The sequence below is a fragment of the Ovis canadensis genome, chromosome 7 (assembly GCF_042477335.2).
Source record: "Ovis canadensis isolate MfBH-ARS-UI-01 breed Bighorn chromosome 7, ARS-UI_OviCan_v2, whole genome shotgun sequence".
NCBI classification, from domain to species: Eukaryota; Metazoa; Chordata; class Mammalia; order Artiodactyla; family Bovidae; genus Ovis; species Ovis canadensis.
This window is the reverse complement of record NC_091251.1, coordinates 37253787-37273356: the sequence shown is the minus strand read 5'-3', so window position 1 is coordinate 37273356 and position 19570 is coordinate 37253787. Positions and strand designations below refer to the sequence as shown.

The window sequence follows — 19570 nt, the reverse complement described above, 5'->3', positions numbered from 1 at the left end:
GAGCGACTAACAGCTCACACAACTTCCGTAAATACTGTATACTTCTTATAGCACTGTTGCTGCTTTTGCTTGTGTAATTACTTGATTAATGTCTGTCCTCAAGACATGAAACATGTCTATTTTGGCTGAACTACCATATCCCCAAAACTCGCCACGGTGTCCAATAAATATGTGGATTACAAAAAGGGGGATAAAAATCTGTATGAAAGTCACCAATATTTAGTTGTTGTTAAAAACGCAGAATCCACCCATCCCCCACGGTGGCACCCACCCGTTCTAAAATTCACTTGGCCTCCTTAGTTCATTACCGTTCTCATTTCATTAAAAAAGGACGGGCGGGAGAGTAGTCTGAATTGGGTTATGAGGCCCCCACGCGGGGTGGGGTACCTCACCTCAGCCATTGAACTCACTTCGCTGGCCGTGAGTCTGTTCCAAGCTCCGGCTAAGGAGGCATCCGCCAGGCCCCCCCGCAAGGGCGGGGTCCATAGCATCTCCTGCCCAGTCTGCCCTCGCGCGGAGCCCCGTTCTCTGGGAACTCACCTCCCCGAATCTCAGGGAGGGCCCTGTTAGGGCCGCCCATGGCCCTAGTCTCAGACCTTCCCAAGGGACATCGGATAGAGTGACTAAGCGCACTCAGCTCGTAGCCCCACTGATGAGCTTCCCTCCGCCCTACGGCGAACAACGCGCGCAAACAGCATTTATAATGAGCTCATACCTAAAGCCACTTTACGGTTACGGTGACTTCCCACAAGACATTGCGGCATGCAAATATTTTAGTGCGTCCCGCCCCTGGTAGTTCCACGCCAGGACGCACACGCACTACGGTTCCCGCCTTTAGACTGCGCTGGCGATTCCAGGAGCGGACTGATGACGTCAGCGTTGGGGCTCGATGGCAGCTCGGCGGCGGGGGACTGCCGGCGGCAGAACGCGAGGTTCGGGTTGAACTATGGGGGCCAGAATACTGGGGGCGGGAATTCAGAAAAGGAACTGTGCCCTCTACTACAGCCCTTCCTATTTCCTTCGCTCCCTGAACCAGCGCTTGTTTTGATGCCGAACTTTGAAAATTTCGGTTGTCATAGCTTTTGAGGGTTACAGAATTGTGTCTGACGGCCTGTTGACCTGTTACAACTTAGTGCCACCACGGTTTTACATACCTAATACAAAACAGTTTAAAAAATTAAGTGCAAGGTGCACCATTATTTTATGTACTATTGAGCAAGGAAAAACGCTTCCAGTTAAAACGTGATTCGGAGCTTCCAAGTCATCCCTTGTAAAATGCATCCCAGTTTCAAAAATGCAGCTCTTAAAATTGACTTATGACAGACATATCATACTCTGTGTATTGTGTTCTTAAATGTGTTGTCTTCGTCTAGATTTTTCGGTTAGGGCAACTGAAGTACAAAGAGATGAAATAACTTCTACACTGATTCTCCAGTTAGAAGAGACAGGGCACAGACTCCAGAGCACTCTATTAACCTATTTCATACCACCTTTAGTAGTTTGAGGATAGGTATTTGGAGGGTATCGGGGCACAAGTAAACAGAGAAGATAAGCAGTTTGAGACTGATGCCTGAGTCCATGAACTCACATGATCTGTGAGTTGCTTTCGTTTTGTTTGGCTGGAATAGCAGTTCAGGAACTCAGACTGTTTTCTGAGTGGTATGGCAGTTATTATTCCTTTGTAAATTTACACAACCATCTCAATCTGTTTTAAAAAGATGTTTTTGCATAGTAGCATCACATTCAGTGTGTACTCATTCTTTTGCTTGTTTGCCCATTCTTCTTGCCTACTCTGAATGAAGCTGAAAGAGTTAATAATGGCAGAACAGTTGCAGAAGCCCCTCCTCCTGCAAAGAAAATTCGAAAATGTCACAGGGTGAAAAAGGAGCCTGTGGCTGAAGGAAAGGCAGATAATGACAGGACTGAAGACAAGCAAGGTCAGCCCCAGACATACACCATGGAGAACGTCGACCAGCAAGAGGGTCCCTGGGAGGGCCGAGGGTGGGAGAGTATTTTGTTCTTTCAACTCTTATTTTTTCTTTCGTTGAAGATATAATTAACTTTCTATCTTTGGGGCATACCATAAGACTAACCTAATTTCTCAAAAGCTTTAGTTTCACATATTTTATTACAATAAACTGAGACTTGAGCAGATCAAGCTTGCTTGGGAAGGGCAGAGTGAATCGACAGGTTTCTATCTAACCATGGCAGCTATTTTTGTTTCCCATATGAGTAGATGTATACTTATCTGTCTTCCCTCAGAGTCTGTGAAGACCTTGCTGTTAAAGGGCAAAGCTCCAGTGGACCCAGAGTGCACAGCCAAGGTGGGGAAGGTAAGAGACTCCCACTAATTTCTCAAAGAACCATTGTTCTTATTGGGATTCTTGTCTGGAACATTGCTATTATCTATTTTAGGAATCCTCTCCAAAATTTTCTCCAAGGCTAAGGGATGAACAGCATGGGGTTTGGGAGTACTAATCATGATATTTTCTAGCATGGTTAACTTAGGAGTTGTCATCAGCTTTCCACACCTCTTTCCCAATTAGAAAATTGTATCATTATCAGTGTTCTAATGAGAAACTGTGCACTGGTATGTAAGAATACAGAAGAAAGGCTTCCTCTGGAGCAGGTTTCCTTTACTGAGTTAGACTCATTTGTGTTTCTGTAATTACATAAAAGCAACATGTTTTCATTATAGGATTGACAGGTTATGTTTAGAAGAACATACTTTTGCATTTTTTCCCCTGGAAGATGCATGTTGGTAATGTGGGAGAGTGATAGTTTGGGGCATACAAAATTTAGAACCTCACCTGTGATCTCATCAGGGTTGGGAACGTACAAATGTCAGTTTTTTCTTTCTCTCTAGGCCCATGTGTACTGTGAAGGAAATGATGTCTATGATGTCATGCTAAATCAGGTAAGGGAAGAAACTGAGAATTTCTTCTTGATAATTATTGATGACAGTGTCCCAAAGCCCAGATCTTTAATTCTGAAGTCCCTTATATTAGCCCCATAATCCCAAATACTCAATTCTAGTGCACTCTGCCTAATAGTGGAGTCTCTATAAGAAGCAGATCCTTTAGCAGATTTTTATGTCTTTATTGAACCTGTGAATCCACTGTTCCTATGATTTTGCACATTTCCTGATAAGTTGTTGGTCATTTTTCTTATGGGCTTTGAGGAACTTTATATAATGTGGAGGATAGTCCTTCATCTATCATATAAATTGCTTATATATTTTCTAAATTTTTCATTTTCCTTTTGATTTTCTTTATAGTATACTTTTTGCCCATATTGAAGTTTTAAATTTTTATGTAGTTAAATTTATTTTTTTCTTTTTTAAATTTGTTTTTATTGAGGTAACATTGATTTATTACATTCTATAAGTTTCACATGTAAAACATTAGATTTCTACTATGTAGAAATACCTACTACAGGATGCTCACCACCAAAACTTTAGTTCCCATCCATCATCATACAGTTCTCCATGCCCATCAGAGTTATGGGCCTCTAATTTCCTTTTTGTGTGTTGTCCTTGTCTGGTTGTGGTATCAGGATAATGTGGGCCTTGTAAAATGAGTTAGGAAGTATTCCCTCCTCTTCAATTTTTTGGAAGACTTTGAGGAGAAGTATTGAATCCTCTTTGAATGCTTAATAGAATTCACCTGGGAAGCTGTCTTGCCCTGGGCTTTTGTTTGGGGGAGGTTTTTTATTACTGCTTCAATCTCTTTACTAGAGTTTGGTCTATTCACATTTTCTATTTCTTCATGATTTAGTCTTGGAACATTGTATGATTCTAAGATTTGTCCATTTCTTCTAGGTTGTCCAGTTGTTAGAATATAGATAATTATAATATTCTTTTATAATTCTTTGTGTTTCTCTGGTACCCATTCTTATTTCTCCTCTTTCGTCTCTGCCTATATCAAAGTCTTACCTCTTTTTTTCTGAGACCAACTAAAAGTTTGTCAATTTTATTTATCTTTTCAAACAGCCAGCTCTTAGTTTCATTGATCTTTACTATTATCTTTTTAGTCTAGTTCATTTATTTCTACTCTGATCTTTGTTATTTCCTTCCTCTTACTGACTTCGGGCTGCATTTATTCTTTCCTGGTTCCTTTAGGTGTGAGGTCCGATTATTTATTTGAGATTTTCCTTGTTTCTTGAGGTAGGACTGTATTGCTTTAAACTCCCCTCTTAGTGATTCTTTCCCTGCATCCCGTAGATTGTGGCATGTCGTATTTTCATCTTCAGTATTTTTGATTTCTCCTTTGATTTCTGTGTTGACCTCATAGTTATTCAGTTGCATATTGTTTAGTAGCGCATTGTCACTTTCCACACATTTGTGATTTTTCCAGCTTTCTTCTTGATTTCTCCATCATTGTAGAAGTTTCATGCCATGTTATCAGAAAAGACTTTTGATAAAATTTCAGTCTTCTTAAGTGTATTGAGACTTGTTTTGTATCTCAGCACATTTTTTGAGAAAGTTCCATATGCACTTGAGAAGAATGTTTATTCTGCTGCACTTGGATGAGATGTTCTGTACAAATCTGTGAAACATCTCATCTAACATTTCATTTAAGGCTGCTGTTTCCTTGCTGACTTTCTAGCTGAATGATCTATCCATTGATGTAATTTGGCTGTTAAAAGTCCCCAACTATTATTGTGTTGCTGTCAGTTTCTTCCTTTAGGTCTGTTAATATTTGTTTTATATATTTTGGTGCTCCAAAGTTGCATGTGCATATATTGAAAAATGTCTTCTTAATGATTGTTCCTTTTATCATTATATAATGTCCATCTTCGTCTCTTGTTACCTTTGTTTTTCTTTTTTTTTTTTTTAATTTATTTATTAGGCTGCAGCAGGTCTTAGTTGCAGCACTTCCATCTTCATTGCAGCACATGGGCTCTTTAGTTGTGACATGCCGGATCTAGTTTGCTGACAAGGGAACAAACCCAAGCCTCCTGCATTGAGATCTCGGAGTCTTAGCCGCTGGACCACCAGAAAAGTCCCACTGTTACCTTTTTTTCTTACATCTGTTTTGTCTGGTAGATAAAATAGGCCTTTTAGGGCTTCCCTGATAGCTCAGTTGATAAAGAATCCGCCTGCAATGCAGGAGACCACAGTTTGATTCCTGGGTCGGGAAGATCCACTGGAGAAAGGATAAGCTACCCACTCCAGTATTCTTGGGCTTCCTTTGTGGCTCAGCTGGTAAAGAATCTGCGTGCAGTGCGGAAGACCTGGCCTCAGTCTCTCGGTTGGGAAGATCCCCTGAAGAAGGAAAAGGCTACCCACTCCAGTATTCTGGCCTGGAGAATTCCATGGACTGTATACGTACAGTCTGTGGGGTCACAAAGAGTCGGATGCAACAGAGCGCCTTTCGCTTTCACTTTGTCTGATAGGACTGTTGATTACACTCACTTTCTTTTGGCTGCCATTTACTTGGAGTATCATCTTTCATCCCTTCACTCTGAGCCTATGTTTTTCTTCAGAGCTGAGGTAAGTCTCCTGGAGGCAGCATATAGTTAGATCTTATTTTTTAATCCATCCAGCCACTCTGTGTCTTTTGATTGGTGAACCATTTACATTTAGGATGATTATTGATAGATGAAGACTTATTGTTGCCATTTCATCTTTTGTTTTCTGGTGGTTTGATATCGCTGTTTTTTTCTTTTTCCTTGTGTTTCTATTTTCCAGTTTGGTTTGGTGGTTTTCTGGGACATTTTTCCGTTTCCTTTCTTTTTTTACTGTTTAGTATCTCTGCTCTAGGTGTATGTTTTGTGGTTGCTGTGAGGTTTGTATAAGCATCTCTTGGATAACTAGTCCTTTTTCTGCTGACACCATCTTGCCTTCATTTGCATGTACAGGTTCCATCCTCTTCCCCTCCTATGCTTTTGTTGTCTCAAATTATTCCTTTTTATGTTGTGAGTTTCTTTTTTTTAATTATTTATATTTTAAGTGAAGGATAATTGCTTTACAGAATTTTGTTTGTTTCTGCCAGACATCATTATATTGTGAGTTTCTTACCAAATTGAAGTAGTTATAGTTGTTTTTTCTGTTTTTGTTTCCCCCCTTTAACCTTTATGCTATAATAAACTGTTTAAAATCTATTCTGATAGGGTTGCAGTTTTCTGATTCTGTTTATCACCTTACTCAAAGATTTGTGTACTTTTGCTCTTTTGTTACAGATAGAAGAGCTCCTTTCAACATTTCTTATAAGGCAGGTGTAGTGGTGATGAACTCTCTCAACTTTTGTCTGGGAAAGCTTTTTTCTCTTTCATCTCTGAATGATGACTTTGGTGGATAGAGTATTCTTGGCTGATAGCTTTTATCTTTCAGTATTTTGAGTGTCATTCCAGTCGTTCTTGACCTGTAGAGTTTCTTCTGAGAAATCTGCATATAGCCTAGTGGGGACTTCTTTGTAGGTGAGCATTCTTTTTTTCCCTGGCAGTCTTTAAAATTCCTATTTTATCATTGACTTTTGTCCTGGAGAAGATCTTTTTGTATTGAGGCAATTAGGTGTTCTGGTAGCTTCATAGAGTGGTAGCACCAGTTTTCTTCTCTAGGTTTGGGAAGTTCTCAGCTATTATTTCTGTAGATAAACCCTTTGCTCCCTTCTCCCTCTCTTCTTCTGAAATACCATTACCTAATGTCGCCCTTCCTAAAAGAGTCAGATAGTTCTTATAGAATTTCCTCCTTCTTTTTTTACATCTTAATTCTCTTTCCTAATCTACCTGTGTCTTTTCTAGATTTCTGTATTTGGGCTCACTTATTCTGTCTTTTATATGGTGTTCCCTGTTTCCAATGCTTTCTAACACATTGTCTTGTTTATTGAGTTCTTCAGCTCCAAAATTTCAGCTTGGTTTTTTACAGAGTTTTGATCTCTTCAGTAAACATTCCTTCTGGTCATTAATGTTATTCCTGAACTCACTAAACTGCCTTTCTGAGTTTTCTCGTAGCTCACTGAGTTTCCTCATGACAGCTATTTCGTATTCTGTGTCATTTAGATCACAATATCCCGTGACGTTGTTTCATTTCTGAAAAGTTGTCCTTTTATTTTTGCGGTACACTGTAACTAGGATTATTCCTAGTGTTTGATGAGGTGTTCTTCTTCCAGCACATTTGAAGTAATGAACACCTTTGTTCTTTAGGTAAAGCTTTTTTTTTAATCTTAATTTTTAAGGATTCAATAGGTTAGAAATTAGAGGGCCTTCCTTTGTTTTCCAGTAGGTGGCGCTCTAGCACAAGTTTTTGGTTTCTCTGATCTGATCTGCCCCTAGTGGTATTTGAGCGCACTTTCCACCCTCTGTCAGAGGGATCCCCTGGTGCCGGCCTTATCACAGTTGTGCCTCCAAGGCTGTTGGTGCTTCGCTGCTGCTACTGTCACTGGCATCACCGCCTGGAGCACCAGGGTGGTAGGAGCTTCCATGCATCTGGAATCTCCAAAGTCATAGGCTCCACCTCAGGAGGAAGGGGAGCAAGAAGCCAGGTTGCCTCGCCAGTGCCTCTGGGATCTCTGGTATTGCTGCTTTCAGCCAGGAGCTGCCAGGGAGGGTGAAGGTGAAGGAGCCAGTCATGGGCCCTCCGTGGCTCCCATCACTGCTGCCACTGCAGCCGAGAGGCCAGAGTCGTGTGCGCTGTGACACCTGCTGCTGCCGGGTTCCCTGCCGGGACGGGATTGCAGGCAGCGCCGCCACTCCTCCCCGGTCCCACTTCCTCTGTTCCCGTCCACCCACCTTTAGATGTACAGATGTGTGGAATTTTCTGGTGTATGGGCACCTTTGCTGAGCTGTGGATTTTTTACTTTCATAGACTGAAGGGGAGAGATGAAGGGAGCATTTTTTTCTCCATCATGCCACTGACCTCCATTTTTTTTCTTTTCTGTCTTTTCCTCTTTGCTTATTTTTGTTGTTTTGGATAGATGCATGCTTGGTATTTCCTGAATATGTCTTCATATTTGAATTTATTGATCTATCATATATACTTCTAACAGCTACATTGAATTCCTCTGTTACCATTTTTTTCCTAAAATATCATAAGCAGATAGAAAAGGTCTTAAGGCCTTTTTGTTCTACCATTCAGCGAATTTATAATGTGAGCAGGCAGAACAAGTAACACGCTTAACAAAGCAGAGTGACTGGGTAACCAGGACTCGGCTTTATAGCACAAGCTGCCGTTCCCTATCATGGACTGCTCCCTCTCTTCACTGGAGTAGGTTACTCACAGGATACCTTTTTAGATACTGGTCATATTTCCTCTGAGTGTCTCCTGGTCATGTTAGGTATGGGGTAGGGGTGGCAGTGGTTTCTGCCTATCCTTTTTCCCCTCCTAACATTGTCCTACTCTCAACTCATGGTCAAATTGTTTCAGGTGACAAGCCAAAATTGTAAATAGTACTATTAAAGAATAAGTTGTCTAAACAAACAAGCATGATGCTTACAGATCTTAGGGGCATCAAAATTGTTTTCATTTGAAAAATAATGACTGCAAGTGCATTGGGAGCTGAAAAACACATACGGCCTCTGTAATATCTATGGAGGGAGGTGAGGCAGGAAGAAACAGAAGGAGCCAATCAATATAGGATATTTGAGGTTGGGTAGAGGTTTTAGGCCGGAGAAGGCAATGGCACCCTACTCCAGTACTCTTGCCTGGAAAATTCCATGGACGGAGGAGCCTGGTAGGCTGCAGTCCATGGGGTCGCGAAGAGTCGGACACGACTGAGCGACTTCCCTTTCGCTTTTCACTTTGATGCATTGGAGAAGGAAATGGCAACCAACTCCAGTGTTCTTGCCTGGAGAATCCCAGGGACGGGGGAATCTGGTGGGCTTCCGTCTATGGGGTGGCACAGAGTCGGACACGACTGAAGCGACTTAGCAGCAGCAGCAGAGGTTTTAGAAAGCCAGCCTTTAATTCCTAGGAATTCAAAGTACAATATAGAAACCCTTTTCTTCTTTTATTATATCCTTAATCTTAACTGAACCTGATTTTCTTGTCCCTTGCTGTCCTTTCCTCATGGCAATTACTGTAACCTTTGACCAAGAGTCATTGGTTTATGTGGCTTCCATTTGCAAACCTGTCCTTTTATGTTCATATTTCTCATATCATAGACCAATCTCCAGTTCAACAACAACAAGTATTACCTGATTCAGCTGTTAGAAGATGATGCCCAGAGAAACTTCAGTGTTTGGATGAGATGGGGCCGAGGTAATTGCTTTTATTGTGGATTTTGTGAGTTGTTATTTAGAAAGCCAGAAGCAGTTTAGTGAGTAGTCAAAGGTTTCTCTGGGTTTCAGTAGGTGTAGTGGAGTTTCTATAACCTGAGAGAGGCTTAGGAATCAAATTGTGCTGCTCGAAACTGGGGCATGGCAGGCATCCTCATTAGCACTGGAAAAACTAAGAGCAGCCTGTTACGGCTGAGAACTCTACAGCGATTGGGCTGCAAGTGCTGCTCAGAGGCAACAGGGTCGGTTCCCTAAGCCCTTTCATCTTTTCCTTCTTTCCTTCTTGCCCGTGTGTCAGATGCTAAGTGGAGAGACCTGAGAGATCTGGCTTGTTACTATCAGAGAACTCTTCTTGGGTTGAGGGGGCAGGGAACCACCTTACATGTGGCATTTACTTTGCAGTTGGGAAGACAGGGCAGCACAGCTTGGTGGCTTGTTCCGGGGACCTCAACAAGGCCAAGGAAATCTTTCAAAAGAAGTGAGTGCTAAGAAATGAGTACAGAATAGTATCTTTCATCTTCTTGGATATATCGTCTTTAGGAATTTCATAATAAGTGTGAGTTGGCTTAAATGATAATGTCTTTCCACTGTAACATCTTTCTACTGGAACACCAAACTGATCCTTAGATAGTGATTAAATCACTTGGAACCAGAAATTGATTAAAATCAGAAGCTAACATATTCAGCACATGACCAACAATTTAGGAAGTTTGGGGAGAATGAGATGAGACTATTCAGCTCCAATTTTAAAACATATGGGCCTTCCTTGGTGGTCCAGTGGCTACGACTCCATACTCCCATGCAGGGCGCCCTAATTTGATCCCTGGTCAGGGAACTAGATCCCACATGTCACAACTAAGAGTTTGCATGCCATAACTAAAGGTCCCACATGCATCAACCCAGCACAGCCAAATAAATAATTTTTTTTTAATTGTTTTACTGCTGCTGCTGCTGCTGCTAAGTCGCTTCAGTCGTGTCCGACTCTGTGCCACCCCATAGACGGAAGCCCACCAGATTCCCCCGTCCCTGGGATTCTCCAGGCAAGAACACTGGAGTGGGTTACCATTTCCTTCTCCAATGCATCAAAATGAAAAGTGAAAGGGAAGTCGCTCAGTCGTGTCCGACTCTTCGCGACCCCATGGACTGCAGCCTACCAGGCTCCTCCGTCCATGGGATTCATGAAAAACTTTCTGGAGTCCCTGGGAATGTTTCTTTCAGAGAAAAGGATTGGATAGTAATCTTTTGTCTTAAATCTTAATGACTTTAGTGATGATTGGAGCCTTTGAGAAAAGTTCAGTGACCTTTTTTACCACTTTGTGTTTCCTTTTTCTCTAGAGCTTTTCTGTCGATTCAGGGTCCTAATTTAGAATCCAGATTTATGGAATATTGACGGTGTAAGATATAAAAAGTTTTAGAGATATTCTTAGGAAAAAGCCCATCCCTAGTAGTAGACCCTTATTTGTAAGATTTTCTCATCAACTTAAATTCTACAGATTCCTTGACAAAACAAAAAATAATTGGGAGGATCGTGAGAAGTTTGAGAAGATGCCTGGAAAATATGATATGCTGCAGATGGACTATGCTAGCAGCACACAGGTAAACTCTGTATGTTTAGGGAAAACCCTTTCCTCTTAACCAGAGTGAAGTCTAATAGAGTGGCTTGGATGAGGTCCTAGTCTCTATTATTTACTAAAGTCCTTATAAAATCTTAGGTCCTAAAACAAAAAAAAAAAGTTTTGTTTTTTGTTTATTTTAATTTTGAATGCTGAGGTACAACCAAGATGCTTTCCTAAAAGGATCTTTCCTGAAAACTGTCACAAATTTTTCAAATTTGAAAAATGGAAAAACCAATCTTTTTAAGGTGAGACTTGAGAAGTGAAGAGAAATTGAAAAGCCTCTTGATGAAAGTGAAAGAGGAGAGTGAAAAAGTTGGCTTAAAGCTCAACATTCAGAAAACGAAGATCCTGGCATCTGGTCCCATCACTTCATGGGAAATAGATGGGGAAACAGTGGAAACAGTGTCAGACTTTATTTTTTTGGGCTCCAAAATCACTGCAGATGGTGACTGCAGCCATGAAATTAAAAGACGCTTACTCCTTGGAAGAAAAGTTATGACCAACCTAGATAGCATATTCAAAAGCAGAGACATTACTTTGCCGACTAAGGTCCATCTAGTCAAGGCTGTGGTTTTTCCTGTGGTCATGTATGGATGTGAGAGTTGGACTGTGAAGAAGGCTGAGCACTGTAGAATTGATGCTTTTGAACTGTGGTGTTGGAGAAGACTCTTGAGAGTCCCTTGGACTGCAAGGAGATCCAACCAGTCCATTCTGACGGAGATCAGCCCTGGGATTTCTTTGGAAGGAATGATGCTAAAGCTGAAACTCCAGTACTTCAGCCACCTCATGGGAAGAGTTGACTCATTGGAAAAGACTTTGATGCTGGGAGGGATTGAGGGCAGGAGGAGAAGGGGACGACAGAGGATGAGATGGCCGGATGGCATCACTGACTCGATGGATGTGAATCTGAGTGAACTCCTGGAGTTGGTGATGGACAGGGAGGCCTTGCGTGCTGCAATTCATGGGGTCGCAGAGTCAGACACGACGGAGCGACTGAACTGAACTCAACTGAGCTGTCTTTACAAGCTTAATGTCATCATATTAGGAGGACCTTGTAGACGTATTCTGAGTATTTAACTACGGGAAGCAGAAGTAAGACTAGAAGGTGGAAATCACACTGAGTACTCTGACTAGGTTTATAATGGGATGGGCCTACTTTCTTTGTTTTTTTTAGCTAATCGTTAGCTTTTATATATATGTGTGTGTGTATATATATATATTTTTTTTCACTTTATAATACTGTATTGGTTTTGCCATACATTGACATGAATCCTCCATGGGTGTACAGGAGTTCCCAATCCTGAACCCCTCTCCCACCACCCTCCCCATATCATCTCTCTGGGTCATCCCAGTGCACCAAGTAAAAGCTGGTGTTCTTCTGCCAGGGATATTGTATAGCCAGTCCTTGCAAGGAACATATAATAAATCTTTTCAGAGTCTATGATTTTTTTCCTTTTTTTTTTTCTTTTGAGCTACAGAATGAAGAGGAAACAAAGAAAGAGGAATCTCTTAAATCCCCCTTGAAACTAGAGTCACAGCTAGATCTTCGTGTACAGGAGCTGATAAAGTTGATCTGTAATGTCCAGGCCATGGAAGAGATGATGGTAGAAATGAAATATGATACCAAGAAAGCTCCACTTGGTAGGGCTTCAGATTCTATCCTACATGCTCACTTCATATTCCTAGTTCATTTAACAGGATATTTTATCACCATCATGATTTAAAGCTTGCTGATATTACTGAGTAAAGGAAGAGAGAATTGGGGTGAGAAGTTGTATGGCGGGGAGGGAGAGCAATTTTGAAAGTTGAAAGGTGAGAGTTTGTGTTGGGCAGGTTCACAAATACAGTTTCCAGGATGTACCTGTAGTTGTGGAGTCTGATCTCTCTCTGGGTCTGCAGGGAAGCTGACAGTGGCACAAATCAAGGCAGGTTACCAGTCTCTTAAGAAGATTGAGGATTGTATTCGGGCTGGCCAGCATGGACGAGCTCTCATCGAAGCATGCAATGAATTCTACACCCGAATCCCACATGACTTTGGGTATGCCCTGTGCTGTTACTTCACTTTGGTATTCTGCCCAACAATGTCCCCTACGTCACTCAGCAGGAACTATCGTCTTTTTAATTTGTCATTTCCAAGGAAATGATCATCTTGAATAGATACAGAGCCAATGTAATTTATAAATAACCTATTTAATCAATTTACGAGTATGGGATGCAGTCTCCTGCCTTGACCTACAGCCATATTCTCTGACCAAGCGAGTTACCAACGCTAGGGAGAGTGGGTCTAGCCATCCAACCAGCATGTCAAACACCTCCAGGCATATCGCCCAGTTCTGTAAGGTGACTAACACACCAACGTGTCTGTGAACTCAAATGATGCTAGGTTTATAAAATATATTTCATCTTTGTTGATTCTGCATTCTGTTGCTCCCTTTATTTTTGTTCCTCTGTTGCTTTATAGAGGCCTGTGACCTAGAGATAACCCTGAGTGGTCAACAGGTACATTTCTACCTGTGTATTTCTAGATAGGACTTCATCCAAATTGTTCCTTATTGATGTTGGTACATGTCACAGGTCAAAGTCTATGTAGTTTGTTTTATCCTACTCAGAATATATGCATAATATCTCTTCATGTATTTGAAAGCTAAAAATCTCATACAGATCTCTTTGAAATGGAAAACTGCTGTTCTTATACCTGTTTTCTAAAGGACCTATATTAATCTGTGTTTTTGGTCATAGGCCTTTTGGCCACACCTCAGAGAATTAATTATTGGCTATATCTCTGCCCTTAGACTCCGTACCCCTCCATTAATCCGGACAGAGAAAGAACTGTCAGATAAAGTACAACTACTAGAGGTGAGATACATGTGGATTGGGAAGTATTAAATCCCTTGTCCCAGGTTTCTCCCACATTGATTCTCTGTCTCATCTTGTCAGGCTTTGGGAGACATTGAAATTGCAATTAAGCTGGTGAAGACAGAACTGCAAAGCCCAGAACACCCATTGGACCAACACTATAGAAAACTAAAGTGTGCCTTGCACCCTTTAGACCATGAGAGTTATGAGTTCAAAGTAAGAAAAATGATCATTTATTTTTACCATTAAGATCCACCCTCCCCATGCCACTGTTCTCTGACTGCATTTGGTTAAGAGAAAACTTTAGGGCAGAATTTCTATTTACTAAGAATTGGGAAGGTAAGACTCTTTGTGACAGCCCTTGTGAGGCCACTTAGGCCAGTTTATACAAGAACCCCAAGGTTCTTCAGTTCAGCCTGGTCTCTTACAGAGTCCACGTCAACTTTATCTTTCATTCTTTTTCACAGGTGATTTCCCAGTACCTACAGTCTACCCATGCTCCCACACACAGTGACTATACCATGACCTTGCTGGATGTCTTTGAAGTTGAGAAGGAGGGTGAAAAAGAAGCCTTTAGAGAGGACCTTCATAACAGGTCTCCATTTAACTTTCGGTTTGGGAAAACAGTCCCTTGCCTGAAGTGCAGTTAGGGAACTCATAAAAAAAGATAACCCAGACAGCTGTTGGCTTTTTGATGCTTATGGCCTGTGTCTGTAGGAGAGCAAGAGAGAGTACAGTAATACTGGCTTTTCCTTAGGATGCTACTCTGGCATGGCTCCAGGCTGAGTAACTGGGTAGGAATCCTAAGCCATGGGCTTCGAATTGCCCCACCTGAGGCTCCCATCACAGGTTACATGGTGAGTAGAAATTGGAACCCTTTTTTTTTCTAGATTAGGATTAAGTGGTGACATTCCTGAGAATTAAACCAGCTCACTCACAACCCTGGCATTTACTGTGACCCTCCTTTCTTAAATTCCTAAAGGTATCTCACCTTCCCCCCAGAAAACAGATTTATCGATGCTTCTGCCTCCTCTTGGAACAGAATTGGGAGAGGAAATGGAAAAGGGTCTTTATTGTGTTTAAGATACTAGAACATAGGGTAGTGTCATGAGCCTTTCTTGTAACACACTGGGTTCGGCAGTTGACCTTGTTGTTTATTTATATATTTCAGTTCGGAAAAGGAATCTACTTTGCTGACATGTCTTCCAAGAGTGCCAATTACTGCTTTGCCACTCGCCTAAAGGATACTGGGCTGCTGCTCTTATCAGAGGTAAGGCAGGAACACATCTATGATCTCTAGTTAATTATTAGTTCCTATTTTTCCAGAGAAAGGACTGGCCACAGAACCAAGAGGTTCACCTGGGAGAACTTGAGAGGGAAGCCAAACACAGTTTGCATTGCGTTCGGTGCTTCTGCTGGAATAGGAGAAGGAAATACTGATGGGGTTTCTGTTTGGCTTTAGAGGATGTGGTCACTTAAAGATGTTTCGCTTTGCAGGTAGCTCTGGGTCAGTGTAATGAGCTACTTGGGGCCAATCCAGAGGCAGAAGGATTACTGCAAGGCAAACACAGCACCAAGGGGCTGGGCAAGATGGCTCCCAGTCCTGCGTGCGCCATCACCTTGTAAGTATTCGGAGGCTGAAGGGCAGAAAACTCCTTTTGGCCAGATAAGACTCCACTTTCTCTATTCCAGCCTTTGAACCAGAGGCAGATGTTGACACACTGTCTTCTATTTGGCAGGAATGGGAGTACAGTGCCATTAGGACCAGCAAGTGACACAGGAATTCTGAATCCAGAGGGTTACACCCTCAACTACAATGAATTTATCATCTATAACCCCAACCAGGTCCGTATGCGATACCTTCTAAAGGTTCAGTTTAATTTCCTGCAGCTGTGGTGACTGTTGATATTAAGATATGATAAGCCAGAGAAGATGTGACCTTCAAGCGAGAAACAGGCAATGTTGTACTTTTGATTTTTCTCATATTTTCTGTAATAAAGATTTCACAAATCTATTACTGGCTTCTTGGGGCTTTACTTCTGCAAGCACATGTTTCTTCTGATGTTAGGAGACAGAAAGTATAGCTTCTCTACATATCCTGCAGCTAGCTGCAGGTTACTCAGGATTCTGTTCTTTCACAGAATAGCCTCCTCTGTGCAATGAGGGAGACAAATGGAGATTAAAGCTTTTCCTCATTTAACACAGTTTTTCTGCAAACTAGAGTTTGTTGGGTAATATTATAGGAAGGGTAGAGGCAGCAAAGGCTGATTTGTTTCCCATGCAAATCTTCTCATTTGCCTTTTTCCCCTGTTTACCATCTGCAGACCCGGTCTCCCACCACTTGGCATCCTAGATCTCAGCAGATGTCCAAAATTTGGGAAGTACCTGGGGGACTGTCACTAAGCCTAAATAGATCTCAGGGAGCAAGAGAGAGAAGTAGAATGATTTTGATGTACCCCCCATCTAAGAAGTACCAAAGTCAAATCCACAGGCTTTGTAACTATTTGTAAACACATGTAACACAGATAAACACACACATCTAACATACTTCTGGTAACAGTGAAGGTTATTTAAATGAAAACAGTAGCTTGTAACTTTTTAGAGACCAGATTACCAATATCTATCAAAAATTTTAAATATACACACCCTTTGACCTAAATTACAGATATACAGGTTTACATAGATGATGTTACTGCAGAATTGTTATATACAAAAAGCCATAAAAAAGGAACTGGTTAAATGTATTCTCTCTTTAAGAAAACACGTGGAAATCTTGTGACCTTGGACTAGGCAATAGTTTCTGAAGATAGGACATCAACAGCACAATTAACCAAAGAAAATAATAGTCTTCACCAAAATTTGAAAATTTTATCAATAAATAACAAATATCATTTCTAGGAATATATGTCCCTTCTATGATTTATATTATCATAGTTCCCTTGATTCTGACATACTGTTTCCCCCCAGAGTTGAAGCTTTTGTTAATCAAAGGACAGTGTCAAGAAAGAGAAATGACAACCAAAAATAGGAGAAAATATTGGCAAGTCATAATCTGATGAGGATCTAGTATCCAGAATATATAAAAAACTTAAAATTCAGCAATAAAAAGATAACTCAGTTAAAAATCAGAATTTGAAGAGAAATTTCTCCAAAGAAGAAACAACAAATGCCCAATAATAAACACTTGAAAAGATGCTCAACATTATTAAACATTAAGGAAACAAAACCATGAGATACCACTTGACACACACTAGAAGGGCTACAATTAAAATGACCAACAATAACAAGTAATGGTGGAGATGTGAACCAGTTAGAGCCCTCACATGTTACTGGTGAGAATGTAAAGTAGCACAGCTTCTTTGGAGAATAGTTTGGCAGTTCCTCAAATAGTTAAACATATAGTTACTATGTGATCTACCAGTTCCAATCCTGAGTATATAACTAAGAGAATTAAAAAGAAACATTTATATAGAAACTTGCACATGACTGTTGACAACAACATAGTAATAGCCAAAAAGTGGAAATAACCAGAATGCCTATCCACTGATGAGTGGATGAACACCATATGGTTTATCTATACAATGGAATATTAGTGTGTTATTGCATTTTACTATTATTATAAAATGGAATAAAGTATTGATATATGCTACAAAATGGGTGAACCCTGAAAACATGCTAAATGAAAGAAGCCACATAAAAGGCCACTGTATGCTTCCATTTATATGAGATGTCTTGAATAGGCAAATCCATAGATATAAGAAGTAGATGAGCAGTCGCCAGTAGCTGAAGCAAGGAGTGGAAGGGGAGTGATTGCTAATGGGTACAATGTTTCTTTTGGGGGTGATGAAAATGTTCTGGAATTAGTGGTGATAGTTGCCGTGTTGGAATATACTAGAAAACATTGAATTGCACACTTTAAGGGGGTGAGAATGAATTATACCTCAAAAATGCTGTGCTGAATTTCTGTGATCTATATTTTTCTTTTATAAATAGTGGCCAGAAAAAGTTGCACCGATATATACATACTGTGGTGTTTGAGTAATAAAATACAGCAGGCCCCCCTAGATATTCATGAGTCCAGACTGATATGTGAATGACTCAACCAGTATATAAATAAGTAGGGAAGAAGGCATAAATATTTCTTTCAGAAGAATTTCAATTAATACAGAAGGGGGAAATAGAAAATCATCACTAGAAAATCTCAGTAATAATCGCTCATGGATGAATATTAAACAGTCAGTGAAACAGGATATTTGCATAGTCTAAAAAAAAACTTACCTCAAAATGTATTGATTTTGTGGCAATTATCACATATTCTCTGATACATCTCCCTCTTAGTGGTTTAGTCCCCTTCCCCTTGAGTGTGAGCTAGACTTAATGACTTGCTTCTGACAAACAGATGAAAATGGTACAGTAAGAAAAACCTGGCAAATATCACCTCAGCTTTAAAAATGATCAAAGTTAACGTCACTAGTAATAAATCATGTTGATATGATTGCTTTTGATATGATATAACAAGAAGGGCATATTATCTCTTGTATTCTTCCCTTAAATTCATAATTTTAATCTTTTCATGAGAAAACAGCAAAGCCAAACTGAGAGATTCTACAAAAACACCAGAACTCTCCAAAAATGTCAAGATTATGGGAAGTCTGAGAAAGTGGCACAGTTGCAGGATTACACTAAGGAGCCATGATGACTAAATGCAATGTAGTATTCTGGATTGGACCCTGGAACAAAATCATGATATTAGTGGAAAAATCCAAATCTGTATCCAAATTAATAATATATCAACATTAATTTCTTGGTTATGTAAGATGCTAACAGAGGAAGCCGAGTGAAGAAGGGTATGTGAGAAGATTCTCTGTAAATCTTAAATGATTTTTTTTTAAGGACTACAAGCCATTCTACTGGAAAAAGCATCAGCATGGTTTCTTTGGGGGATAACTGTGTATCTGGTTCCCAGTTCTCCTCCCAGGTGCGTGGTAGGATGATACTTCCCTCCCTTTTGACATTCGGTAGAGCCATGTGACTTGCTTTGCTCATGTATATAAAATATGAGTGGAAGCAATGTTTCGTTTCCAGGTAGAAGATTTAGCACTGACAAGTGGTTTTTTCCTTTTTTAATAAAATACTATCAGTTCCCCATATATATTATTTTTAACTGAAGAATGGAGTCCAGGTTTCATCTGACATTAAATATATACCAATAATCTTGCCTGGGAAATCCCATGGACAGGGGAGCCTGGCAGGCCACAGTCCATGGGGTCAGACATGACCGAAGCAACTTAGCACACACGCAGGAGAAGAGACTGTTCCAATGTGCTGCTATCCTATAATCCAGTGACTGTAATTGCAACTCATCACAATCCTGAAATTCGGTTTAGTGATAAGAACCCAGAAAATATTTAATGTGAGGACTTCCCTGGTGGTCTAGTGGTTGAGACTCTGGCTTTTCACTGCAGGGAGCCCAAGTTCAATCCCTGGTCAGGAAACTAAGGTCCCACAAGGCCAAAATATATAATAATAATTTTTTAATGTCCTCTTTAAAATGATTATTTTTAAAATATTCAGTGTAAAACCTAAGCTGATTTTCCTTTCAACTCCCTTAGGTACATGTTTACTGTTAACTAGAGTCTATTCTTATCTTCACTCACAGCAATTATACTTTGGCCTCACTGTGTATCTTCAAGAAAGAACACACCCTTCATGTGGACCTGGCCAACAAGCCTGAGTCTTAAATGAGCAAGTAGACTTTACTTTCTCCAGCCCCACACCTCCAGATTCAGCTGGGGCACTTTGACAGAATTTTTAGAACTCGGAAGACAGAAGGGCTTCCTCCTGTCCTTGGCTCATGCTTTCAGGGGAACAAAAGGCAAATG

The 19570-nt window shown here is 40.6% G+C and overlaps 1 protein-coding gene across 1 annotated transcript; it reads left to right on the top strand.

The window, feature by feature from the left end:
- Positions 1-754: 754 nt before the first annotated feature.
- On the top strand, positions 755-15702 carry PARP2 (poly(ADP-ribose) polymerase 2). The gene is made up of 16 exons (XM_069595834.1): positions 755-932; positions 1803-1937; positions 2263-2333; positions 2867-2917; positions 9103-9199; positions 9619-9694; positions 10710-10812; positions 12311-12473; positions 12732-12870; positions 13625-13688; positions 13770-13904; positions 14156-14283; positions 14446-14545; positions 14860-14958; positions 15186-15310; positions 15428-15702. The coding sequence occupies exons 1-16, from the start codon at positions 890-892 to the stop codon at positions 15585-15587; spliced, it is 1689 nt and encodes a 562-aa protein (XP_069451935.1). The 5' UTR covers positions 755-889; the 3' UTR covers positions 15588-15702.
- The last annotated feature ends 3868 nt before the right edge of the window (positions 15703-19570 follow it).

Excerpts from the sequence above, each read along its gene's own strand:
- PARP2 (XM_069595834.1), top strand. The coding sequence starts at position 890 with ATGGCAGCTCGGCGGCGGGGGACTGCCGGCGGCAGAACGCGAG. Across the intron at positions 14,959-15,185 it reads GGCTGCTGCTCTTATCAGAG|GTAGCTCTGGGTCAGTGTAA; the intron begins GTAAGGCAGGAA and ends TTCGCTTTGCAG. Across the intron at positions 15,311-15,427 it reads CCTGCGTGCGCCATCACCTT|GAATGGGAGTACAGTGCCAT; the intron begins GTAAGTATTCGG and ends TCTATTTGGCAG.